General features: G+C 39.1%; 1 protein-coding gene across 4 annotated transcripts in view; it reads right to left on the reverse strand.

Annotated features, from left to right (window-relative positions):
• Atp7a (ATPase copper transporting alpha) overlaps positions 1–27404 on the reverse strand; it is a 125065-nt gene that overhangs the window by 30793 nt on the left and 66868 nt on the right. For 3 of the 4 annotated variants that reach the window (XM_060375296.1, XM_060375297.1, XM_060375294.1), the window contains exons 3-14: positions 17466–17955; positions 16209–16922; positions 14869–15051; positions 12109–12272; positions 8877–9038; positions 7370–7446; positions 6472–6697; positions 5378–5611; positions 4177–4268; positions 2769–2896; positions 808–962; positions 454–588 (exon numbers count right to left, since the gene is read on the reverse strand). In XM_060375296.1, the coding sequence (XP_060231279.1) occupies positions 454–588; positions 808–962; positions 2769–2896; positions 4177–4268; positions 5378–5611; positions 6472–6697; positions 7370–7446; positions 8877–9038; positions 12109–12272; positions 14869–15051; positions 16209–16922; positions 17466–17955 (2760 nt within the window). The remainder of the gene's footprint in view (positions 1–453; positions 589–807; positions 963–2768; positions 2897–4176; positions 4269–5377; positions 5612–6471; positions 6698–7369; positions 7447–8876; positions 9039–12108; positions 12273–14868; positions 15052–16208; positions 16923–17465; positions 17956–27404) is intronic. The other variant, XM_060375295.1, reaches the window with a different exon arrangement.

A 27404-nucleotide genomic window follows, 5' to 3' on the forward strand; every position in this document is an offset into this window, starting at 1 on the left:
ATTTCCGACGTTTGTTCGTTTGCTTGTTTTAAGACAATCTTTCACTGTTTGAAACTGGCTGGCCTGGTACTCACGGAGACTGTCCCCAAACTCACAAAGATCTGCCTGACTGTGCCTCTTGAGTGCTAGGATTGAAGACACGCACATTACACCCGGCTCACCATCATTTATTTAGTTGTCTTATGTCTATGTGTCTGTGTGTGGGCATGTGAAGATGAGTGCAGGGAGTCTCAGAAGCCAGAGGCATCAGATCCTGCTGGAACTGGACTTACAGACAGGTTCAATTTGCCCAACACGGTGCTGGGAGTGGAACTCAGGCCTGCTGCAAGAGCAGTATATACTGTTAACTGCTGAGCCATTTTTCCGGCTCCTCAAAATGATATCTACTTAATTACCTCTGCAAAAAATTAACAGTGTTTTGCACATAGTCAAGAGTTGTTGTAAGTCACTTACGGGAAAGTAGGCTTCCACAATTTCAAAATTTTGAAATCCAATTATAATCCACACCAAGAGGGTAGCAATGGAAACCAAGACAATAAATGGAACAAAATAGCCACTGAGTCGGTCTGCAAACTGCTGGATTGGAGCCTAGAATGTAAAATCATAATGATGATAATAATGAGTTTCTTGAGGTCTTTTTTTCTAATACTGCATACACAATGTATTTGGTAGTTAGCACAAACAGAAAATTTTAAATAAACTCTACATGAATACAACTAGTATTAATCAAAAGAAAACATAAAATAAGATTCATATTAGAAGGCTTTAATAAAAACGCCTTATGCTTCTCCTAGGGGACTGGACTACCTTTGATGTTTGTGCCTCCTCTACAAGTTTGACGATTTGAGAAAGGGTTGTGTCTGCTCCAACATGGGTGGCTCGGATGAGGAGAGAACCATTCTGGTTAATGGAACCTGCGATCACTGTGCTGCCAGGTTTCTTAGCCACAGGCATTGCCTCCCCTGAAGGAAGAGGGAAAAAGAATCAGAGGACAAAAATGATTACTATCCTGTTGAAACATACATTTACTCACTCACGGTCAACAAATACCTAGAGAGGACATTCTTCTTGAATCTGGACACTGGCAAAGATAAGAGCTGTCCTGCTTTTCTTCTCACAGAGAAACACAGGGATTTGTGGACTGGAAGAGCTCACCATGTTAGCTCTTTTTGACAGACACGGTGGGAGCTTCACTCTCCTCCCAGATCACAAGCTCACAGACGGCATTTCAAAATGTGGGAGGGAGTTTTTCTATGTCTGTAATAATGGCGGGGAGGCAGGCGCTGCCACTACTGCTTAACAGGCCGGCGTCAGTGTCTCCGCATTACACTACATAGTACCAGACTCAGAACTAAGAAAAGAATCTCACCCAAACTGGCAACAGCAGACTGCTGTGAAACAGACTCTTGAATTAAGAAATAAACCGAACTTTTTCTATGACCACCAGAACTGGGAGAAATGGTATTTTGATTCTGATCCACACTGGACTCTATTAGCCAAGCTGATTTCTAAAAATCTTCCAGCCCTGCTTTTTTTTTAAATTTTTATCATTTATTTTTTAATTTTAATTTAATTTTATTTTTAATTACACTTTATTTACCCTCCCTCTTCGCCTTCCAACAATTCCCTTACTCCCCCTTCTTCATGCATGCCCCTCCCCAAGTCCACTGGTAGGGGAGGGTTTCTTTTTTTTTCCCTCTGATCCTAGTCTGTTAGGTCTCATTAGGAGTGGCTGCCTTGTCTTCCTCTGTGGTCTGGTAAGGCTGCTCCCAGCTCAGGGGGAGGTGATCAAAGAGCAGGCCAATCAGTTCATGTCAGAAGCAGTCCCTCTTCCCATTACTATGGAACCCACTAGGAGACTGAACTGCCATGGGCTACATCTGTGCAGGGGTCTTAGGTTATCTCCATGCATAGTCCTTGGTTGGAGTATGAGTCTCTGGAAAGACCCCTGTGCTCAAATTTTCTGGTTCTGTTACTCTCCTTGTGGAGTTCCTGTCCTCTCCAGATCTTACTATTTCCCACTTCTTACGTAAGATTCCATGCATTCTGCCCAACAGTTAGCCATAAGTCCTAGCATCTGCTTTGATAGTCTGCAGGGCAGAGCCTTTCAGAGGCCCTCTGTGGGAGGCTCCTAACTTGTTTCCTGTTAGGAGCCTCCCAGTCCTGCTTTCTTTAAGCTACCCTGATGTGGAAAACTTGAAGCTCTGGCCCAGTTCTGACCACATCTGTTGCTGAGGCAGGAAAACAGAATAATCTGCCCTGGGAAATTTGCCAAAGTCAACATAGCTCTACAAGATATTAAATAACTTCATTCTTGTGCATTCTAGTAATTAAGATTCTTGAGTGTGGGTGCTAGAGAGATGGCTCAGCAGTTAGGACACTTGGAGGCAGAACACACATGTGCTTAAAATAAAAATCAATAAATCTTTTGTTTTGTTTTCTTTTTTCGGAAACAGAGTTTCCTGTGTAGCCTCAGCTGTCCTGGCTTGCCTCAAACTCACAGTGATAGACCTGTCTTTGCATCCCTGGGTACTAGGATTACAGAAAATTAAAAAAAAAAAATCTTGAACAAAACAATCTTCAATGTTTAGTGTTCAACAACATACTAAAAATATACAGTAAACCTGAGGAAACTGAAGGCAGTCTCTAAAGAACTCATATTCCTTGCTTATGAGCTATACATTAATTGGTTTTCCTTTATTGTCTGCTTTTTATTATCACTTTGGCTTCATTTCCCGTTCATGTCATGATCCTCTGACAGAACATACCTGTGATAAGGGACTCATCTACCATAGAATGTCCTTCAATAACACGGCCATCCACTGGAAATTTCCCTCCCGGAACAACCTTAATGATATCTCCACGTTGTACAAGTTCCACATCCACTTGTTCCTCACTGCACATGAGTCAACATAAAAAGTGTCATGGCATCTGCTTCTTATTCTAACCCCCCCACACACACACTTTAGAGATCATGTCAAGCTTACAGCTCTATAATACTACCAACACAATATAGGTCCAACATTTATGCTAGCAATGGCTATATTAGTTTTGCTCACTGGCGGTCATGAACAAAGTCTTGGCCCAAAGACAGCACTCTAAATATTGATTCAATAATAACGGAGCAAGTAAAAGCTTTAAAAGGTAGTGCCATGGTCAGGCACGGCAGCATACACCAGTAATCCCAGCACTTACAGAATAGAAACAGGAGGATTAGGAGTTCAAGGTCACCCTTGGGTATACAGTGAGGCCAAAGTCAGCGTGTTACCCGAGACCCTCAGGAGCTAAACATAATTGAGGTCAGGTAGCCTATGCTTCTTTTAACTAGAACAGTTCCTCCTTTCTTTCCTTTTTTATGGGGAAAAATAAGCAGGAACTCAGTGACAGAGCACTTTGCCTGATATACATAAGAACTTCCTAACACTAGAAAAATACTAGCGACAGAGCAAGATCTTATGTCAAAAGATGGGGAAGGTGAGGAGTTGACACAGGCCACTCTCAAAGTCAGGATCTCTCAGCTTTCAGAGTGTTAGAATTACCGGTATGTACCACCACACTCAGCTTCAATATGTTCTCTTATTTATTTATTTATCTATTTATTTATTTATTTCATTTGGTTTTTCGAGACAGGGTTTCTCTGTGTAACATTGGCTGTCCTTGAACTCGCTCTGTATAGAACAGGCTGGCCTTGAACTTACAGAAATCCGCCTACCTCTGCCTCCTGAATGCTGGGATTAAAGGTTTATAGCCCACCCCCACCTGACTGAATATATCCTTTTATAAAGAAATACTGTAGAAAATTTAGTACTAAAACTATATGACTGGGAATTACTTCTTACTGTAACAACAGAAAAATGAAACAGATAGATGAAATAAAGCATCATAAGATGGGGATAATTGTTAAATCAGAGTCAGATTTTGTGGCGTTATGACATTCCTTACTTCTGGATACATCTCAAAATAAGTCCACAAAAGAGCACAGTGAGCTGGCTGAGCATGGAAGAGTATTTGCTACCAAGCCTAACAACCTGAGTGCTATTCCTAGGGCCCACATGGAAGAAGGAGAAAACTCCCACAAGCTCTCCACACATGTGCCATGGCATATGTGTACCGAACACAATACAATTAATGCAATAGAATATTTAACACAAGTTACAAGGGAATGAAAATAAATACCTCAGGAGGAGATTTTCAGAGTTAAGTGTTACAATAGTTGCTTCTGTCGCTTGTAGTGAAATTAGCTTTGCAAGAGCCTCTGAAGTTTTGCCCTATAAATTAAAACACAGTAATGATGCTGAAAAAAGTGTTCAAACCTTCAAGATATAATCTTTTAATATTCGCTCAAACATCAGCTTAAGAAAAACATTTGATCAGAAAAAGAATTTACATTGGAATATTAATAATATAATTTGTAAAAAGCATTTTAAAGTACTAGGTGTAATTTACAAAGAAATACAAATTAATAGAAAAATACCAGGAATATAATTCATACATGAGCAAAGCACAAGGACAAGTAGATCTTTCAAGAGGGAATATAAATGCTCAGTGTATGGAAAAATGTTTATCCAAACTACTAAGAAGAAGACTACTAAAAGAAACTCAAGCTAAAGCCATCTTGTAATTCCATTTGACATCTGCCAAATTAGAAACGATTTAAATAAGATGTGATGCTCAGGACGTCGTAATAAAAACCACTTTGCTGACAGACCCTAGCTGGCAAAATTTCCCACAGCTTATAGCATGAGACCATGGAAAATTGTATGTCCTTTAAAACAGCAATCATATCCTTTCTAATTACTCCTATTCAGCTCAGCGGGAATGACTATTAGACATGATTATGTTCAGTGTAGGATTATCTAAAACAAAAAAAATTTTTTTTGGAAAAAAAATTTAATTGAGAAGAAAACTAGAATGGTTTAGCAAATGAGAGCACATTGAATTGACAGAACTAGCAAGTGATTGTCTATAGATTGTACACAGGGAAAAACTGTACACCGCTCAGGGTACTGAGAGGCACATAGATCATGCCTTCAACTCTGTTAAGCATAAGGTTACATGGAACAGGAAAGAAACTGACTTTATCACAGCACGGCAGCATGAATGGACTTTGGCATCACTGTTTTAAACCATATGGCCAAATCAATTCTCCATTAACAATATGATATAACAAAGAAGTACTTCTCGAATGTTTCTCAAAAAGTACCACGGGAATGCCCTATCCTTGGCAGTAATATAAATTTGATAAACTTACTGAAGATAATACTAAAACTAAAATGGAACTACATACATCAATGTATATTTCTAGTATGACTTAGAAAATAACTAAGGCCTTTGACTGATCCAATACTTTAACAAATGGTACACTTTCTTACTTTACCTTTGCTATATGTTCCAACCATCGGCCTAGTGCAATAAACACGAACAGCATAGGAGGTGTATCAAAGAAGGTAATAGGATTCACTTTGGCTCTCTCATACATTGCAACCAGAAGAATAACCAGGGAGTAGGCAAATGCAATGGTGGTTGCCAGCACAATCAGCACATCCATATTTGCTGTCTTATGTCTAAGAGCTTTGTAAGCCTGAATGTAGAAGTACCAGCCTCCACAAAACTGTAACAGAAGAGGAGACTTACTGAATTTGCCAAATCGTGAAATTCACATGTATACCTAAGTAAACTTAGCATAAAGGATTGATGTTTATTTTCTATTTAACTAATCCATAAACACTATGTTATAGAGCCTCATCTGTAGTCCAGGCTGGCCTTGAACTTGGCAAGATCTTTCTGCTTCTGTTTCCCAACTCCTGGGATTATAGGCATGCACTACCCCACCTGGCTGTAGGTGGAGGTTTTGAGCTGGAGCAAGTTTGCATTTTAGCAGAGGTATGTGCAGAATAACGTTTTCAAATTTGTTGTGCAAGATACCAAAGGATATCCTCTATGATCCAGTGGATACTTCATACCTTAAAGAAAGTGAGATGGCTGTTGTATTTTTCATTTCTTTCTCTCTTTTTTTTTTCCAAGACAGGGTTTCTCTGTGTAGCCCTGGCTGTCCTGGAACTCACTCTGTAGAACAGGCTGGACTCAAACTCAGAGATTTGTCTGACTCTGCCTCCACATTTTTCTTTTTGATGCTAGCTTAAACAAGTAAATTAGCAAAAGAATTCATACATTTTAGAAAGGGTTTTTTTAAATACATAAGACGTAGCCCCTTTCCAAAAGTCAACTACAAGGCATGACCTCTGTTGGGGAGAGTAACAGGAGAGCTTGTCTTCCATTAATACGATTGGCATTAATTAATTGTTAGTACTATCACCTTTTGTTTTGCTTTGGGGATTTTGATTGTGCTGTGATTGAACCCAGAGCTCTCAGTATACTAGGGAAATAATCTACAACCGAACTAAACCCTTAACTCTCACTTTTAAACCTTTAATGAAGATCATATAACAAACTTGTTAACATATCACTTGCCTGTACAGGTAGACACAATAGAAGGGACAACAAATTCATAATAGACAGTCCTGGCAAGATCTGATGCTCCAGAAACATAGAAGAATGGATGTTGATCCTTTCTTTACTACTCATGTTCTGATTGTGATGAAGAGTTGCAAGGTGGTGATCCATAACCATCATATATATCATCAGTCCCATTACAGGGATACAGAAAAACAGGCTCACAAGGAAAGACCTTTTCCATCTAATATGCAAACATTTTCAAAAGAAAAAAAAACATACACACACTTTAGCAAGTAGCTAAAAGTTAAATATTCTATGTAATATAGAGAAACACAGATTGTAACCATCTCATTCAGTGTAAGAATATAAAATGAGACTGGAGCCATGTTTCCATAGTTAAGAGCTCCTACTGCTCTTTAAAAGGACCCAAGTTCAATTCTATCACCGTATCAGCTCACAGCTTACAAGCATCTGTAACTCCAGTACCAGCAAATCCAGTGACCTGGCCTCTGCAGGCTCTGCATACATGTGGCACACACTCACATATACACACAATTTAAAAATAAAAGTAAATCTTGAAAAATGCTAGAGTAAAAACTAACACGATAACATGTATGTGCATGGTAGTATTACATGTACATGGTAGTAATACATGTAGTATGACATGTATTACATGTAATGCATGGTATGTATTACAGGTATGTACACGGTAGTATTGCCGGCACCTTAGGAGGCAGAGGCAGGCGGATCTCTGTGAGTTTGAGGCCAACCTGGTCTACAGGGTTCAGAACAGACAAGGCTACACAAAGAAACCCTGTTTCAAAAACCACCACCAACAAAATGACATGCTAACAAAATGTTAGATTTCCAAAAGGAGTTGAAATTTATTTATTGACAATTCCAAAGTACTTACTGTTTTATTTCTCGTTTATGATCTAAGTGACTGGCTGACCGATCTTTCTTGACCAAAGAAGCTTCAAAACCTAAGCTCTAAGGAAATTCAGGAGAAAAACATCATTTCACTCAAAGCAGAGATATTCTAAGCCATGCTGTTAGCACTTAGAACAACTTAGTTCAATTCCCAAGTAAGTCATTTTGAGGAATAGAAACATGAAGGTGTCCAGAGCTTTCTGCCCTTGATGACTTTGGTTCCTAATTTTTCCCCTATATATTTTTTTATATTTTTATTTTTTATATTAATTACATTTTATTCACTTTGTATCCCAGCTGTAGCTCCCTCCCTCATTCCCTCCCAATCCCATCTTCCTACCTTCATCTCCTCCCATGCCCCTCTCCAAGTCCTAATTTTGCAAAGAAATTAATAGCACACTGATTCTAGCTACTGTTCTGCTACTCTCAAACTAGTAATTGTACTCAAGTGCAATAGAGGTTTTTTACTGGCCGAGCACAAAAGCTAGTACTATATTAAATAGATTGTCCAAGGCCTTGCCTACTTAGCAACCTTCAAACTTGTTCCTCCAAAAAAAAGAACATGAACAAGAGTTTTTTTGTTTGTTTGTTTGTTTTTCCCAATACTGCTAAGTATACAAAGGGAGGGATACCTAAGTAAGATTCACATGGGCACAGACAGTTACACACACCATGTTTTCATCTGCTAGGGAAATGGCTGCCATCTTGTAGTTGTTGGTAGTGTAAAAAGAGCAAATGTGAGCTCTAGGGCCAGAGTGAGGAGGATCAAGTCTAATTAAACTTAACATGTAACTTCTCAAGTTGTTTCACCTCTGAAATAAGATGGCAGCTCTGCTTTGAGCATCCAGAACTTAAGCTTGGTAGCATAATTAAGTACCTGCTGAAGATTGCTAGGGGAGGTACTCAGTAATACCAGCTTCACAGATATCAATAGTATTGCTGCGTAAACTAATAAGATATTACTTACCCTATAACATGTTTTCAATCATCAGAACACCAATTTCATAGCCCACTGAAACTACACCTATATGTATTACTGCTTAAGATACACTGAAGATCACAGGAGGAACTTAGCACAAAAAAAAAAGTTTTGGCATTTTAACTTGAAAGTGTTTTTGTTTTCTTTTGTTCTACTTTGCTTTAAGAGACCATAACAAATCTAGCATGATGCTTTAATTTCATAGTGATTAACTTGAGTTTTCCTTATAAATTGTACTTTATATCGATTTCCCAAATACTTTAAGTGAGTGATAGTTCCAGCTGAAGTTTGTTCATGATTTAATCACGCAAATGTGCCTTTGTCTAAGTTTTCCTGATGAAGGCCACAGGCAGGGAGTACAAAATCAGACATACTTACACCAGTGTTCTTATGAGAAATAGTCAAGGGGGCTACAGTCTTTTAATTGTTTCTACTTAATGTAAACCAGACCTGATTCCAGGAAGTGGCTGACTGGAAAGGTAAGACAGAAAAGCAAAATCATGGCACTCACTCCAATGGTATGGATAATATCTCTGGGACCGATGATTTCTGGATCATACTTAATATGTGCTTTGTTAGTGGCCAGGGCCACAGAGCAGTAGAAGATCCCTTTGTGTTTTGTGAGAGTAGACTCAATTTTATGGACACAGGAGGCACATGTCATTCCTCTTACCTGTTAGAAACAAAGCTGTTGTTATTTAAAAGTTACCTTTTCTTCTATTAAAAGTTAGCACTTTTAACTAAAAGGATCATCCTAACGAAGGACTGTCTTACAAGGTTTTATCAGTACAATTAGTATGCTTTTGATATGATTATTAGAATTCTGTTTTTGTGAGGGCGTCCCACCACTGATGGAGCTGGGGATTCTCAGAGATAATGAAAAAGATCCAGAACTGGCTCTGAAGATAACTCTACTAAGCTAGGAATATACTAAAAGCCATTGAGCACATGTATAGTATGCATGTATATGTATTCATGTATAGGGTGTGCATGTGGGAGCCAGAAGTTGAAATTCGATAGCTTCCTTAATTGCTCTGCTTTATTTCCTGAGACTACTGAGGCAGCACCTGTAGCTGAACACAAAACTCACCCTTTTCTGGCTTCTAAGGCTATCCTAATATATTCAAGCACAAGCATATGCACAGACATAAAGACAAGTAAAACTTAAAACATGATGTGTGTGTGTGTGTGTGTGTGTGTGTGTGTGTGTGTATGGTGCCCTTGGAAACCAGAAGAGGGTGCTGAAATCCCTGAAACTGGAATTATAGATGCTTGGGAACCACCATATAGGTGCTAAGGTTTGAACCTGGGTCTTCCGGAAGGACAGCCAGTGTCCTTAACTGTTAAGCCATCTGTTCAGCCTACTTAAGTAAGCATGGGCTAGGGAGATGGTGCATTAGTTAAAGAGCACTTGCTGCTCTTACAAGGGACCAAGAAGATCGACTCCCAACTGCCTGTAATTCTAGCTCCAGGGAATCTGACATCCTTCTTTGGTCTCCTGCAGGTCCCTGCACATACGTAAAATATATACAGAAACACACACATAGGTATAAATAAAAAATTAAATAAATCAAAAGGTAAGTAAATGCCTTTCAAATTCCTCCATAAAAGAAGAAAACTTAAAAAAAAAACTGTCTTAACCAATTTGTTTTTCAACTTGTATAAAACCAAGAAGCATTTATTCAAAACTAAGGAAGAGGAATCTTGGATAAAAACAGCAAGCTGTGTGGGGCATTAATATCTGTTCCATTCCCTTCTCTTCCTCTTCATTCTGTGGGAATAAACCAAGAGCCCACAACCATGAAGAAAAACACTGTAGCTATTGGATACCACAGAACAAAGAGTTCATTCAGAGCCTCCTTTCCTGAGAACTGTTAGCATTTCACCTGTCTGATGGTTCTTGGAAATATCCCCTGCAAGAATGTCTGCCCTGACTGAAGTTCACTGAGTGCAAAAAGCCCCCTTCCTGGAAAACATATATTGGCGACTAATGGTTTCAATATTTCATGAAGGTAAACACAAGTTCCCATTCCCAACCATTTGCAAAGGAATAATTAGTTTCTCAAAGAGTCTCAGTGTGTATGCAAACCACACTTAAGCGCAGGCACCATGCCTAGCAGTTGATGGCTAAACACAAAACTAACTCAAAAGTAGTTTTGGAGATTTGCTGTCTCATATTGCTTTCTTTGGAAATTTTTTAACCTCACTGGTCTTTTCCAAAATACTGTGTTTTTGGCTTTGTTTTATGAGGGGGGGGAGGAAGGGAGGGAGGGAGGAGTTGGAAGGGAGGGGGAAGGATCTGAGTGAGAAAAATCATAATTAGAATATAGTATAAGAAAATAACTGTTTTCAATAAAAATAAAACTTTTAACTTTAATTCATTAGTTCTTTGAAAATTTCATATAATGTACTTGATCATAGTAACCTCTTCTCCCTATAACTCCCTACAACTCTTCCTATATACACACCCCTTTCCTTACCCACCTTTTTGTGTCCTTTTGTTTTTGTTTTTTTTGTTTTTTTAATCAACCAGGTACAATTTCTTTTCTTTCCACTAAAGTTAATTTGGTCCCAAGTTGTTTTATCTTTTGTTTCCCTCCCTTCCCTTTCCTTACGAAAGTGTTTCACTATGTAGTCCAGGCTTACCTCAGACTCCCAGGAATCTTATGTCTGCCTCCTAAATGCTAGCTTCTGAGCATGCACAACCACACCCCATTATTTTGAGTGTATTTGTTTACATGTGGTGTGTTCAGAGGATGGCTTTCTGAAGTCAGTTCTCTACTTCACCATGTAGGTCACAGACACCAAGCTCTGGTCATCAGACTTATTGGCAAGCACCTTTATTGGCTGAGCCATCTTGACAACCCCAACCCTAGGTTTTTGTTTTTTTTTTTTTTTTTTTTTAAGCTTTTAAAAGAACCTTTTATTTTTTAATATGTGCATTACAGGAAGCAAAACACAAGAATCCAAGAGCTAAATCACCCGGTCACAAGCAGCTCAGCTCAGTGTGGTCCTAGATCCTGCAAGCGTACATACACTTAGGTAATTAAGATTATACAGGAAGTACCATGCTTTCCCCCCCCCATCGTGACTGTTCACCAGCTAAAAACCCCACACTACATGAGCATTTTGATAACCAAGAATGCAGCTACAGAAAAGGTTCCTCTTGAACACAGAATTGTTAAGCCATGTCTGGAGAGTGTGAGTTAATTCCTGTTGCTAGGCTGACTGGAGGGCAGAGGGAGGCTCACAGGGCGAGAGCTGCAGTGCTGTGTTGAGACTGGCATCCTGAGAGCTGCTCCATAGGAATACATGTATTGATGGGGGGACGCCTCTTCCTCACATGTTAATATGTAGATCTGATGATGAACTAGGAATGCTGAACTTAGTGCGGACTGTTGCTTTGTTTTCTTGTAAGCTGAGCACTGAGGGAATGCAGAATTGAATTGTAACCTCGCGAGTGCATCTATCTAAAGGCCTGCTGCCATTTTTGTCGCCTGTGACTTTTTTGTAGCCAAGGAAGCCAGGATTACAATTTTGTCTGACAGATTGAGATGGCATGCTGCATTCTTGGTTTTTTGTTTTTTAAGAAGATAATAATTCCATTCCATACTTGCAGACTACCATGAAGTTATAGCCTTCTATCTTCCAGTTTCCTTCATATGTCCTATTTGCCAAGTTTTCTATGAAAGCCTCTAAATTTCTGTTAGAAGTCTATTAAACATATAAAAGTTCCTACTTACAACAAGTTCCAAAATTCCATCCCCTTCACCAGCATTTTCCAACACTATGGCTCCAAATCCAAGCTCTTGGATAAACTCTGCTATCACTGGGGGTTGGATAACAGCTGGGTTATATCTTACTTCCGCCTTGCCAGCCATTAGAGCCACAAGAACAGAATATATTCCTGGAAACATTGATGAGAAAAACAGCGCAGGTTATAGGTTTTACAAAAAAAAAAAAAATGTTAAAACTACTTTTCATATTTCTCATTTTACTACAAAAGTATCAAAGATAATTTGCCAAATTTTACTATTCAACAATTTTTAAAATGATATCTTTATTTTCTTTACAAAAATTAGATACCTACATATAAAAATTTAAACCCCTAAATTGACAGTTTTGTATAAGCTTACCAAAATTAAAATAAATCTTACCATATTTTAAACCTTTTACTAGCCAATCACTACTTTAAGTAATATATGTAAAATTATGACTCAACTTTTATGCACATCTTAAGCCCAACCAATTTAAAAACCTTTTTAAAAGGTGGCCTTGGTCCCTTAAACTTACAATACAGAGTTCTCGTTATGTATTTGTAAAAAGGGGGGCAACATTACCATCTGGATGTGCCTTCACTGAGCTTAAACAACTATCAGCAACATTTGGCTCATCTGTTTCTGCTCAAAGCAGGGTGTTAGTATGCAGCCCTAACGGGCCTGGAATCTGCCAAATAGACCAGGCTGTCCTTGAGTTAGAACAGAAATCAGCCTGCCTCTGGGTCCTGAGTGCTAGGATTAAAGTCCTGCTCCACTATGCTTGGCTCATATTTTTATTACATTTTATTTTTTTAGAGACAGAATCTTGCTGTCACTCAAGCTAATGCAGAACTCTTAGATACAAACTGTCTTCTTGTCTCAGCCTCCCAGATGGACACTACAACTGGGCCTTAGTTATCTAAATTCTTATTCTACTCCCTTCCTTCTACTCAGAAACCTCAAACATTCTATCACTTTGTGTGCAAATATTTAAATATAAATCTCCTAGTGGGACCTGGAGAGGACAGGAGCTCCACAAGGAGAGGAACAGAACCAAAAGATCTGGGCTCAGGGGTCTTTTCTGAGACTAATACTCCAACCAAGGACCATTCATGGAGATAACCTAGAACCCCTGCACAGATGTAGCCCATGGCAGTTCAGTGTCCAAATGTGTTTCCTAGTAATGGGAACAGGGACTGTCTCTGACATGAACTCAGACAAATGTAATGAGGAAAGCCCACTACTCGTACTTACATGGACTAAGGTTTAAGTAAGAGGTGATACAAAGGAGAGCAAAAAATTAACTGAGAAAATTAACTTCACAAAGTTTAAAATGGGGGTTGGGAGTGTCACTTATTATCCAGGCATGTATTTAGCTTTCACGAGGCCCTGAGAAGACAATTGTAAGTGGCATCAACATTTTGGGGTAATACAGAAGTTTTCTTTTCGTGAGACAAACAGGAACTGTGCAAGCTTCCTCTGTATTCATTTGCTTGGCAACATTCATTTGTTCATTCCCTTTCTCCCTCTTTCCTTCCTTTCTTCCTTCCTTCTTTCTTTTTCTTCTGTAAGACAGGGTGTCAATATGTAGCCCAGGCTGCCCTGGAATTGACTATGCAGACAAGGCTGACCTCAAACTCACAGAGATCCACCTGCCGCTGCCACTCTTTTCTTTTTTAATGAATCAAAACAAAGCCGTGACTGTATATCAAGTCAGGAAAAGTAGGGGGCTGAAATGAAAAACGCATAAATAATTGAGCGCAGACAGCACAATGAGACAGAAATGTATGTCTTAAATTTCACAAAGACATAATCTTCTGGCCTTTCTATAAAAGAGGGCATACTAATTACACTTATTTCCTTAATTGTCAGGATATGCTTGCCACATTAATCCTTACTTCCTTATCCAGCCCTTGTGAGTAACATCTATCATCAGGACATTTAGGATTATGGCAGCCTTAATACCAAACAAGACTTTGGCCTCATTAAACACAATCACATATCTATATGGTTAACTGAGCTACTATTCCATATTGAAACATCTATAAATATGAGGATGATTTTTTTTTTGAGACAGGATTTCTCTATGTAGCCTTGGGTTCACTTCGTAGACCAGGCCAGCCTTGAACTCACAGAGATCCGCCTGCCTCTACATCCCCAAGTGCTGGGATTACAGATGTGCACCACCACACACAGCAGCGGCTATAAATTTATGAGCTAAAACATCTGAGTGACTAAAGAGAAACTGATTTTCAAAGATTCTGAAGCCTGAAGTTGAAATATACAATCCTAAGCAACTTGGACATCTTACCATAAGGGAAGATCAGAGGTCAAACCATTCGAAGAGACAATACAATTCTACACAAATATGGTTTGGGTCTGGTACTTAATATAGGTAGAACAATACCTAATTCTTACTCATTATCACTTTTAAGAACAGCTTTAACGACAACAAAAAATTAGTTCCTCAAAGTCCATTATAGTTACCACTATATAGTTCACAATAGTAATGCTATGTATTTCTTTCTCCTATAAACTTTTCAGTAAATTTCAATGGCACTAAAATGTAACCATAAGATAAATGAAACAACACTAACAAAAACTACCAGAAATTCAGGGTTGTTCTGTGCATCAAGGACGATCTTTATGAAGACTTGCGAAGAATTGTAAGCATGGCCACAAGACACAAATGGAAAGGAATCTGGAAATAAATACATAAAATAACAGCACCTAACAGCATATTACCTTCTTCTCGTCTTAAGTTCCGTTCAATATTTGCTACACAAGAAGCACAAGTCATTCCAGAGACCTGTATGTAACACTTGTTATGAACTGGTGTCATCACATTTTCTGGCTCCTTAGTTGAGGGTAAAAGAGGTGTTTCCAGTGAGGGCTGACTTATCACTACCAGAGGCTCTTGCATGTCTGCTGGAAAGAAGACGGTTCATTTGTGGCATTAATTCTTCTCCAGCTGCCACCTTGTCATACATCACAATCTACAGCCAGGCCTGCCAACCTACTTCTTTAACATCAGTAAGGTGCTAAAAGCCCTCAACAAATATATTGTTATTACCCATTCTCAGCAATGACTTTGAATTTCTTCACTGCCCGCCAAAGGGTCCCGAACCAAGTGAATACATAAAATTTCATTATGTCCTATTCTTTTAGCCATTATCTCCAAACCCAACTCAACATAGAGACTAACGGGTTACTGGACAGTTCTTATGCTTGTATTTAGCTAGCATTACCATGCTGACAATTTGCACATAGGCATCCAGGGAATCCTCCCTTATCTGTGGGCAATACTTTCCAGTGGGTGCATGAAGGTAAGTATCAATAGTACTGTTACCCAATGTGTGTGTGTGTGTGTGTGTGTGTGTGTGTGTGTGTGTGTGATAAAGTTTAATTTACAAATGAGGCATAGTAAGAATTCAACCACTGAGCCATCTTTCTCACCAACCTCCTCACATAGTTTTCTGCACAGTGTATCACATACAGGTATAAATCGCCATGTTTGGTCTGCCTTTAAGTCTTGTTGTTTTTGTTTTGTTTGTTTTTTTTTTTTAAAGACGGGGTTTCTCTGTGTAGCCTTGGCTGTCCTGGAACTCTCTTTGTAGACTAGGTTGGCCTCAAACTCAGAGAGATCCTCCTATTCTTCCTCCTGAATACTGGGATTAAAGGTGTGTGCCATCACACCTGGCTGTGCCTTTAAGTTTTGGGGCTCATGATATCCTTAGGCATTTTTTACACACTGGTGACTATCGCCATAGGACTCCTTGGTAAGAAGTGGAATTTCAGCCAGGTGTGGTGGTGCATGCGCTTAATAACAGCATTAAGGGAGTAGAGACAGGTGCATCTCAATAAGGTTGAGGCCAGCCTGGTCTAAAAAGTGAGTACAGGACATCCAAGGCTACACAGAGAAACCCTGTCTCAACATACACACACACCCCAAAAATAAATAAACCATCTCAAAAAAGGTGGAATTTAAGTGACTATGAATCATTTTTTTGTTGCTAAAAGCCAAACAAAGAGACAAAACAGGAATACAAAAATCTTAACGATATCAAAGAAAAAGTGATGATTACCTGGCAAGACAGCATCAAATCCCATGTCTTCAATCGCTTCTAGTAAAGTTTCTGGAGAGGTTAATAGAGGATCATATTCAATAGTTCCAGTGCTATTTGCGAGGGATACATGGATGGATTTTACACCTGGCTTTTTTGATATGACACCCTCTATCGACTGCACACAAGAATTACAAGTCATGCCATGAATGTTTATCGTTGTTTCTTGGGTCAGAGGCTGGCTAACCACGTTCAAAGACATCTTCGGAAGAGATGAGCTGGAAGTACTTTCAACTTCACTTGCAATACTAACTCTGTATTGCCCTGGTGAAACAGCCTCTATTGCTTTTCTCAGCATTTCTGGAGTGACTGAGCTTGCATTGTACTTTACAATGGCTGACCTATTCTCTAAAGAAACTACTATACTGCTTACATACTGGAGTGTAGATAAAGCACTTTCAATATTTGACACACATGATTTACAATGCATGCCCTCTATGATAAACGTGGCAGTTGAATTACTGGGATTTGATGGACTCTTTTGCTGTGATCCTTCTGGAGATTTGACCTGTGTGTTCTTCAGGCGCTCGACATCAATGGCTCCCAATTTGAGGTACTTGGGCTGTTTTTTTAAAAAGGCTGGGAAGCCCACAGCTTCAATCTGCTTCTTTATTTCCTCTGCTGTGATCAGATGAGGTTGATAAACAATAGTAGCTTCTTGGTTGTCTAGAGACACTAATTAATTAAGAGAAACATATTTAACTTAGTTATTTCTGGTCTACTTCAGAGTCAATTGCTGTTTGTCTCCCACTATTCTTGATGCTTTTCCTTAGGTACTTTTGTGCTTTTCAGAAAATGAGACTGACATACACTGGAAACAAGCAAAAGACATGTCCACTGATCCTATGGTCAACATGTTTCTGCATCACTCCGGCAGAGATACATTAGAGGTAAAGAATAGCCCACGCGGGCTGTACGGGAAGCCTGAACTCCACAAACTGTTACCACAGCTTCCTTTTCTGCTAAACTAAAGTTCAAGACTCTCCTAACCTTTCATTATAATCATTAATTTCATTGACATTAATCCTGGGAATACGCTATGCCTCCAATTTCAATGAAGCAGAAAACAATTCTAGGCCCACGGATTTGAAACTCGTGCTTGGGAAGAAAGCAAGAAGTTTAATGATCAAAACATAGGATAGCTTTTTAAAAAAGCCCCCCCCCCCCAAAAAAAAAGAAAAACAGGAAAGAAAGAAAAACTGAGAGCAGTTAAATTACCTTTAATTCGCTGAACACCTTGCAGCTTGCCAACTTTTCCTTCAATGGTGCTAGTGCATGAATGGCAGGTCATCCCTTCCACTTTCATCTTCAGCATGACTTCCCCTGCCTGAGGCATGCTGGGCTCATCACAAGTTCCTGCCCTTTTCTCCTGAGTTCCCATATCTAAACTGAGGTCTGGGACCAGCTCCACGATCTGACTGGCACTCACTACAGAAGGGATTATGGTCACTACTGCAGTTCTCTGCTGAGGGGAAACCTTAACATCAGTCACACCCTTGATCTTGCGCAACGAACTTTGGATATGGTCCCACGGCAGGGCCAGTGGAGCAGTAACAGTCAGAAACACTCTATTGGTTAAGACAGGGAGAGGATTAGCATTGTGGAGAAGAGCATCAAAGCCCATGTCATCGATAGCTTCTTGGAGGGTCTTTGGAGTCTGAAGTTTAGGGTCATAAATAATAGTTGCACATTTTTCTTCTAGTGAAACCTTTTGGAAAGAAAGTTCAGAAGTTAGTTTAAGTTAACTGTATGACATAAAAAAATAAGAATGTCAATTATCAAGAACCAAGCCTTCAAAAGATAAAAAGACCTGGAGGAGACAGGAGCGCTCCAAGGAGAGCAACAAAACCAAAAAATCTGGGCTCAGGGGTCTTTTGTGAGACTGATACTCCAACCAAGGACCATGCATGGAGATATCCTAGAACCCCTGCACAGATGTAGCCTATGGCAGCTCAGTATCCAAATGGGCTCTCTAGTAAGGGGAACAAGGGCTATCTCTGACATGAACTCAGTGGTGGACTCTTTGATCAGCTCCCCCTGAGGCGGGAGGGCAGCCTTACCAAGCCACAGAGGGAGATACTGCAGCCAGTCCTGATGAGACCTGATAGGCTAGGGTCAGATGGAAAGGGAGGAGGACCTCCTCTATCAGTGGACTGGGGGAGGAGCAGGGGAGGAGAAGAGGCAGGGAGGGCAGGATTGAGAGGGGATGAAGGAGAGGGCTACAGGTGGGACACAAAGTGAATAAACTGTAATAAATAAATAAATAAAATTTTAAATGCTGGGAAAAACAGAAGAACCAAGCTTTCCTGGAGGATCTCTGTGAGTTCGAGGCCATCATGGTCTACAAAGCGAGTCTAGGACAGCCAGGGCTACACACAGAAACCCTGTCTTGAAAAAGGAAAGAACCAAGCCCTCCTGAGCTCTCTCACATTCCAATGCCTAGCTTCAGACACTTAGTACACACACTGGCCTTCCCTGATAAGAATAGTGCTCACTTCACATCAAAGAAACTTCCTTTCTGCAGTAGATCTTTTTTAATCTCCCTCATCTGAGGTCCATGACATTCTGATTAAGAAAACTAATATGCATCCTAATAGTAGTATATTTTCTTAGTCTGTCCAAGGACCTACCATAATCCTGAGTATTGGAAAGAGAAGGTTTTAAGTATATAGTCTAGCTAAAGGAAAAGAGGGAGAATAGATCACTGGTTATCATGGCCTATGAGTAGGGTTTAGGCAGTACAGGAAGGTTTCAGAAGGGATGGCACTGTGCTGCTGCTGGTGGTGCTGGTACTGCTAGTTGTTGGTGGTGGTATTTAGTGAATCTGCAAATGAATTTCTGATAGCTGCTAGATGGGGCAGGGACCTTCAGGAGTAAACTCCTATATTAACATACCTTCAAATGGCTCTTTATCTTTTCAGCTAAAACTTTATGATACAAACTGAGCATTCTTTGTACCAAATTTTGGAACATGTGCTCCACTACCTTAAGTTACCCATGCCTCAAACTTAGTCTGTTATCTTTCCTCTTTAAATTATGATCTTAAACTGAACATAATCTGGAATGTACTGCTTAACTGCTCAAATTTTTTCAACTGCCCATGTTTACTTCAAGCTCACAATCCTCTTTCCTCCACCTTCTGAATGCAGGAATTACAGGTACGTGCCACAACATCAGGTTTTACATGACATTTTTTTTTAAAATAAGAAATTCAAGTAAAGTTAAAAATTCAGTAATTCAGCTTCACTACCTACAACTTAAGTGCTCATAATGGCTCATGCCTGTGATACCAGACAGGCATGTATAAAACACTTCCATCACTGCTTGAAGATTCTTGCACAGCCCTATTGTGGGGACTACTGTACATTTAAAGGCTGGAACTTAAATGATTTTTTTTTTCTTATCAGTTACATTTTATGAACTCTGTATCCCAGCCGTGTCCCGCTCCCTCATTCCCTCCCCGTCCCTCCCTCCCTCCCTCATCTCCACCGTGCCCCTTTCCAAGTCCACTGATGGGGGGGACCTCCTCCCCATTCATCTTTTCCCTCTAAGTTTCAATACATCATGGCTGATATGTGTTTTTAAATGTTTTGTAACAGTTTGTGTGTGTGTGTGGGGGGTGTCCAAGTACACATAGTAAGTTTGAGAGCGGCCTGGGCTTGATGAAACACTGTCTCAAACGACAATAATAAAAAGTAATGTTTCCCTGTGTTAGTCACACTGCAAATGAGGAAGGCGCAACCGTGTTTAGTGACTTCTGCTTCTAACTTTGAAAGTTAGATAGCCATGCTTAGCACAAATCATTTTAGGGTACTGGTATTAGCACTCAATTTCCAATGAAGAGACTTTAGAAACCTAAAGATTCAAAGAAAGCAACATTTCACAGCTGTATTTCCTTTGGAGAAGAAAGTCAAACAGCTACTCAGAATCATCATAGGACAGTTCTGAGTGTCAAAACCTTGGGTACTAAGCTAAGTTTGCATTTATTTACCTAACAATTATTTACTGGGTGTCCATTATGTGCCTGGCATTGTACTGGCTGTTAGAAACACAATAGGAAAATCAGGCAAGGCTGTGGAGAGCTGGAAATTGCTGGTAGCACTGTCAATTCTCTGCCTGGGCAGCTTTTCTCTCATATGCTTCTCTTGTCCCTAAATTACCTCCTCCAACTGTCCACACTACTCCAAAGTTTCTACAGAAGTTTTCATCTGGAAATGATTCTCATGTTTTTGTTTTTGTTTTTTTATTTTCATAGAAACTACTTTCCAGTCTATCAAGAGTCTCTTTGAATGTAGTGAGAACAGCCTACATCATGAGCACAGAAAGCACTGAAGACAGAGGAGTGTGAACTGTAGATACAGAAAGGAGTTGTAGGAGAGAATGCAGGAGAGGGAACAAATGGATCTCTGTGATCTCAGCAACAATGGGGCAGTTGCACCCACCTGAGTACAGAACGATCAGAACTCCATGATTGTTCTGTACCACCTGTGCATTTGAGGCTACACCCCACCACTACCACCACCACCACAATGTGGAGAGGATGCTAATTGTTCACATCAGTTATATGAGTGCTTATAATTTTTTGTGTCTGTTAACATGTTAAACATGAAATTCAGACATAAAACTAGGCATGGTGGCTCATATCTGTAGTCCCAACACCTGAGAGACTAAAGATGAAGAATCAGTGCAGGTTTGAGGCTAACCCCGAATACACAGTGAGTTCCAGGTCAACCTGGGCTACACAGTGAAACTCTACCTAAAAAAGGAAAGAAGGAAGGAAGGAAGGAAGGAAGGAAGGGAGGGAGGGAGGGAGGGAGGGAGGGAGGGAGGGAGGGAGGGAGGGAGGGAGGGAGGAAGGAGAAAGAAACCCAAATGTAGTACACCTTTTCCATGTAAACTGCAGAAATATATAGTCTATCTTCTATTCTCCAACAATATAAAAAGTGAAAATCTTGGAAAAACCATCCCATCTCCTCAGTTTCCTGAGAAGACAAGACAAAGTATTCCTTTTGAGCTCTACTGTTCTGTAAAAGTTTAAAACTGTGCCAGCCTTAGTCCTGATGCAACTTGATGTGCCAGGGTGGGTTGGTACCAGGGTGGTGGGAAGGGTGGGGGGACTGGGAAGAGAGGAGGGAGTGGGTTTGTGATTGGGATGTAAAAATAAACAAACAAATTAATTAATGAAGAAAAAAAACTGTGCCAGTAGTGGATAAAGGTACTTACCACCAAGTCTAACAACCTGAGTTTGAGTCCCAGGACCTATAAGCTGTTCTCTAATCTCCACACATACATTTCTCTCCCTCCCAACCTCTCTCTCTCTCTCTCTCTCTCGCATGTGCACGTTCACAAACAGCAAATATTTATCCTATTGGGTTACCACTTACAAATATTAAGTCAGTTATTGAGAGATCAAAAAATTAAAAATCAGTGGCTATTATTTTAAAGTTTAAAGCATAAGTCTGAACTAAGTCCAGCCAAGTGGAAATATGTCTAGCCACCTTCCGGGGAAAACTAGCCCTGCGGGGAAGAACTAGTCTTACTGAACTCTTTCCTGCCCACTAGAAATACAGTTGCTAAGAAACCAGTCTCTCTCCCCTAACGCAGCCAAAACAAGGGAAGCTAGACAATTAATGGTTTGGGGGCCTTCCTATAGCCAATCAATTCAAAATGCAACATCCCTTTTGTGTTTCGGCCAATAGATGCTTGCCAGGCGGGAATCTCCCTGCTTTGGGCATACTGGGAGGAACTGTAAACCCTTTAAACCTAAGCACGAGGCTCTCAGCTCTCACCACTTCAGCAATGAGGGTGTGTAAGCCCAAGCTGTAGCTTGTAATAAAAAGATCCTCATGTGTTTTGCAACGGACTCGATTCCTGGTGGTGGTCTTTTGGGGTCTCACGAATCGGGCACAACATTTTGAGCCTGAAAAGGGCAATTCTTAGAACTAAGATAAAAATCCAAAAGCAGTCTCAAAACTCAAATATTAATTAAATGTGTAATTTAGAGATTTCATAGATGTGTAAAAAATATTAACAGTGCTTTTCACCAAGTTAGAAAATCATAAATTGAGTGCTTTGTCAAATATAATTCTAATAGATTTCAATTGCTTTGAAATTACAACAAATGCATAATTATTCATATAAAAATTAAAATGCAAAAAAATTAAAATGCAGCAGTATAAAAGAGAAGCACACCACTTCTCCACTGCTAGGTTTTAATCTTAGATTTGACCTTTCTTTGACCCTTGGAAAAGAGTTCAGAAACCTAAGCTTCTTTGAATAACTGACAATGCTTTCATGGATGTATGATTAATCATTAATATTTATTTGTAAAATTTATTTATTTTTATTTTATGTGTCTCTTGGCTTATATTGTATGTTTGTGCTCCACAGAGTCCAGGCATCAGATTCCCTGAAACTGGAGTTACAGAGGTTTGTGAGCTGCCATGAAGGTTCTGGGAACTGAATCCTGGTCATCTACAAGAATAGCAAGTACTCGTAACTGCTGAGCCATTTCTACAGTCCCTATTCACTAATATTTATAATAATCAAAATGTTGTTTTATCCTAATATTATGCTGGTAAGAGAGCATCATCTTGAAAGGCATGTGTTCTCTTTTAAGAAAACTATAAGTAATCTTAAGAGGGGCAAGGGAATGTTTATTGATATACAGGAGGACTTTAGTAACTGCTAGCACTTAGGAGATCACTTTCTTGTATGCACATGCTGTATATGCATATGTCTTTTTGTGTTCATATTTGTGAGAGCACACATTTGCAGGTACATGGCTGCCATTGCCTTCTTGGATCAGTGGCAACTTTATTTTACGACGACCCAGCATTTACAGGGGTGTTAGGGATCCAGACTCTGGTCTTCTGGTTCTTCTGCTTGTGCAACAAACACTTTATCCACTGAGCCATGTCCCCAGACCCCTGGGAGATTACCGTCAATGGATGGTACCCCATTATAAAGAGAGTAAACTACAACACTTCCATAAATAAAGCGGAAAGGTATTCTAACAGTAGCATTGTAAGTTTCAGGTTAATAAGACACTGACCTTTGCAGTCATTCAGTTCTCATTTCTAAAAAAATTTGATTTTACATTCCCAATTCAAAAAAGCCAGACAATCGCAGAAAAAGATGTTCACATTATCTCCCCATGTTATTTTTCTTCTGAACAGACTGATGGAGTGATTCAATTAAACTTCAGGTTAATCCCTTTAAAGTCTACTGTGTTAGCACTGGCAGGACAAATAAGACTATTATACTCAATAACAATACAATTTTAGACAAAATTCCCAAAATGTATTTAAATGCTAAAGCTGAAAAGGTGAGGTAATCACATTCCATTTATTTCAGAATTAGAGACTTCCTGATGATCCATTCTCTTTGAGTTAAAGCTTCAATCTCTTCCACTGCTTCCACAATACATTAACCTTACTTGTTTCGACAGTACAATTTTATTACTTCATTCCAAACACTACCAAGGGCTCCTTGGCTTAGTCCAAATACTGTTCTCCCAAAACCTGTTTTTAAAATTGGCTTCACACATTTCAATAAAATCCAACACTGGTTCATACTTAAAGTCTTGGAGAGATCAGGGACACAAGGCACATACCTAAACATAGTAAAGGCAATATACAGCAAACCTATAGCCAACATCAAACTCAATGGAGAAAGACTTAAATCAATCCCACTGAATTCAGGGACAAGACAAGGCTGCACACTCTCTCCATATCTCTTCAACATAGTTCTTGAAGTCCTTGCTAGAGCAATAAGACAACTAAAGGAGATCAAGGGGATACAAATTGGAAAGAAGTCAAAGTATCAGTATTTGTAGATGATATGATAGGATACCTGAGTGACCCCAAAAATTCTACCAGGGAACTCGTACAGCTGATAAATGCATTTAGCAAAGTGGCTGGATACAAAATTAACTCAAAAACAAAATCAGTAGCCTTCCTGTATACAAAAGACAAATGGACTGAGAAAAAAATTACTGAAACAACAACAACAAAAAATAAAGTATCTTGGTGTAACTCTAAGCAAGTCAAAGATTGGAATAAAAAAAAAAAAAAAACTTCAAGTCTCTGAAGAATGAAATTGAAGAAGATATCAGAAGATGAAAGATCTCCCATGCTCATGGATAGAATTAACATAGTAAAAATGGCCATCGTAAGCAATCTACAGATTCAATGCAATTTCTATCAAATCACCAACAAAATTCTTTACAGACCTTGAAAGAACAATTCTCAACTCAATATGCAATAACAAAAAACCCAGAATAGCTAAAACAGTCCTCTACAATAAAAGATCTTCTGAAGGTATTTCCAGCCCTGATCTCAAGCTGTACTGTAGAACAACAGTAATAAAAACTGCATGGTACTGGCATAGAAACAGACTGGAGAATCAATGGAACTGAAATGAAGACACAGAAATAAGCCCACACACCTAGGGACACTTGATTTTTGACAAAGAAGCCAAAAATCACATAATGGAAAAGATAGCATCTTCAACAAATGGTGCTGGTCTAACTGGATGTCCACATGTAGAAAAATGTAAATAGACTCATATCTATCACTCTGCACAAAATTAAACTCCAAGTAGATCAAAGACATCAACATAAAACCAGAAACACTAAATCTGTTGGAAGAAAAAGTGGGGGAAAAGCTTCAAACTCATTGGCATAGAACACCAATAGCTTCCTAAACAGAATACCAATAGCTCAGGCTCTAAGATCTACAATTAATAAATAGGACCTACTGAAATTGAAAAGCTTCAGTAAAGCAAAGACACTGTCAACAGAACAAAATTACAGAATACAGACTGAGAAAATATCTTCACAACCCTACATCCAATAGAGGGCTAATATCCAGAACATATAAAAAAAAAAAAAAAAACACAAGAAATTAAGCACCATCAAACCAAATAATCCAATTAAAAAATTGGGTACAGTGCTAAGCAGAGAATTCTCTGTAGAAGAATATCAAATGGCAGAAAAACACTAAAAGAAATGCTCAATGTCCTTAGTCTTCAAGGATATGCAAATCAAAACAACTCTGAGATTCCATCTTACACCAATCAGAATGGCTAAGATCAAAAACTCAAGTGACAACACATGCTGGAGAGGATGTGGAGAAAGGGGAACCATCCTCTATTGCTGGTGGGAGTGCAAACTTGTACAGCCACTTTGTAAATTAATCTGGCACTTTCTCAGAAAATTGAGACTAGCACTACCTCAAGATCCAGCTATACCACTCCTGGGCATATATCCAAAAGATGCCCTACCATTCAATAAGGACATTTGTTCAACTATATCCATAGCAGGTTTATTTTTAATAGCCAGAACCTGGAAACAACCCAGATATCCCTCAATGTAGGAATGGAAACAAAAATTGTGGTAGCTCTACACAATGGAATACTACTCAGCTATTAAAAACAAAGAAATCATGAGATTTGCAGGCAAATGGATGGAACTAGAAAATATAACTCTGAGTGAGGTAACCCAGAAACAGAAAGATACACATGTTAGATAGAACAGTAGTCCATTAAAAGACTATTATAAATTTTTCTTTTTCCAGTTGTAAAAAAAAAAAAATGACTGTGGGTATAGTAGAACATGTCCATAATCCCTACCTTTAGGAGATGAGGTATGCTCAAATCCTGCCTTGGCTACACAATGAAATTCTATAACATTTCTTAGCCTTTTGGCTAAGTTCCAACAGAAAAACAAAACAAGACATAGTGAAGCAAGCATACAGAAGATCACATGTTCAAAGCCAGCTTGGGCTATAATGAAGCCCAGTCTCAAAGCAAGCAAACAAATCACATATTCATATGAGCAATTTGAGACTCCAGAGGCTTAGTGAAGTTAATGCAGAGAGGCTCTGAAACTAAAGTTTAATTAACTTCACAATAAATCTCAATCTGAGTCTAAAGGTTTAATAGTAAAATATTTTTAAAGGAAAGAAAAAGGTCACAATATATCCTGTTTCATAAAAGCTTTTGACAGAGGAAGAGAGGCAAATCTGGAAAAGGCTAATATGTTTCTTTTCAGGTTCAGCAATCAAATTACCAATGTGCCCTGGAAAGTACAGTCTGCAGTATCTGTCACTAGGATTCATATAAATCATTGCTGGCAATCCAAAGTGCTTTCATACTACAGCCTCATTCTTCTTCCTTTATTATTTAATCAAGATGCAATTGCATTTGTCTGACTTTTAAACAGAACATATTAGAAGTAGAAAGAGCAGTTTTACCTCTAAGTGGGGCACAAGTAGCCTGCTTTGAGAAATGGGAATGCACTTGAAAATATTAAAATAAAATCTAGCTGGTGATGTAGAGCTCTCTAAGATGCACAAGGCCCTACATTCAATCCCCAGCACTACAAAAAAAAAAAAAAAAAAAAAAAGGCTGCCTAATACATGGCCTATATTTTCAGTACTTCAGAGTGAGAGAGGAAGACCAAGAATTCAAGGATATCTGCATTTACAGACTGAGTTTGAGGCTGACCTGGTATACTTCAGACCCTGTCTTTAAAAAAAAAATAGAGAATGAAAAACTAGGTTAAGAACACTGGCTGCTCTTTTAAAGGACCCAAATTCAGTTCCTAGCACTCATATCGGGCAGCTCAGAACTGCCTGTAATTCCAGTTCCAGGCAATCCAATATCCTCTTTCAATCTCTTCCAGTAACTGCCCACATGTGGAGCGCATACATATACTCAGGCAGACATACATAAAACAAAATAGATGCACAAGTATTTTGTTAAGTGGAATCTAGCCCTACAGTTATATAGAGATATTTTCACAGACACAAATACTCAATATGGTTTACTAGAAAGAGGTTAAAGGTTTTGGGGAAATACCTAAGTTGTTAGTAGATAGCAAGTAACTAACTTGAAGGAAAATTAGATGAACTAGCATCTATGATTAAATGGCTTTACTACAATTAGCACAGACACAACTGTATAATTAGTAATACTTGGCTTCTATTCTGGCCTTTAGCACCATCCCTACCTTAACTCAAGTGGAGGATTGACTGGATTCATTTATGAATAAAAAGAGTACAAGTGTCCTACGTATTACTTATTGAGATGAACTCCTTTTAAAGCTTTAAGCCTGAAGGATTCAGAGCTTCCTTGCTTATCATTTTCCCTTAC

Source organism: Meriones unguiculatus, chromosome X (genome assembly GCF_030254825.1).
Source record: "Meriones unguiculatus strain TT.TT164.6M chromosome X, Bangor_MerUng_6.1, whole genome shotgun sequence".
NCBI classification, from domain to species: domain Eukaryota; kingdom Metazoa; phylum Chordata; class Mammalia; order Rodentia; family Muridae; genus Meriones; species Meriones unguiculatus.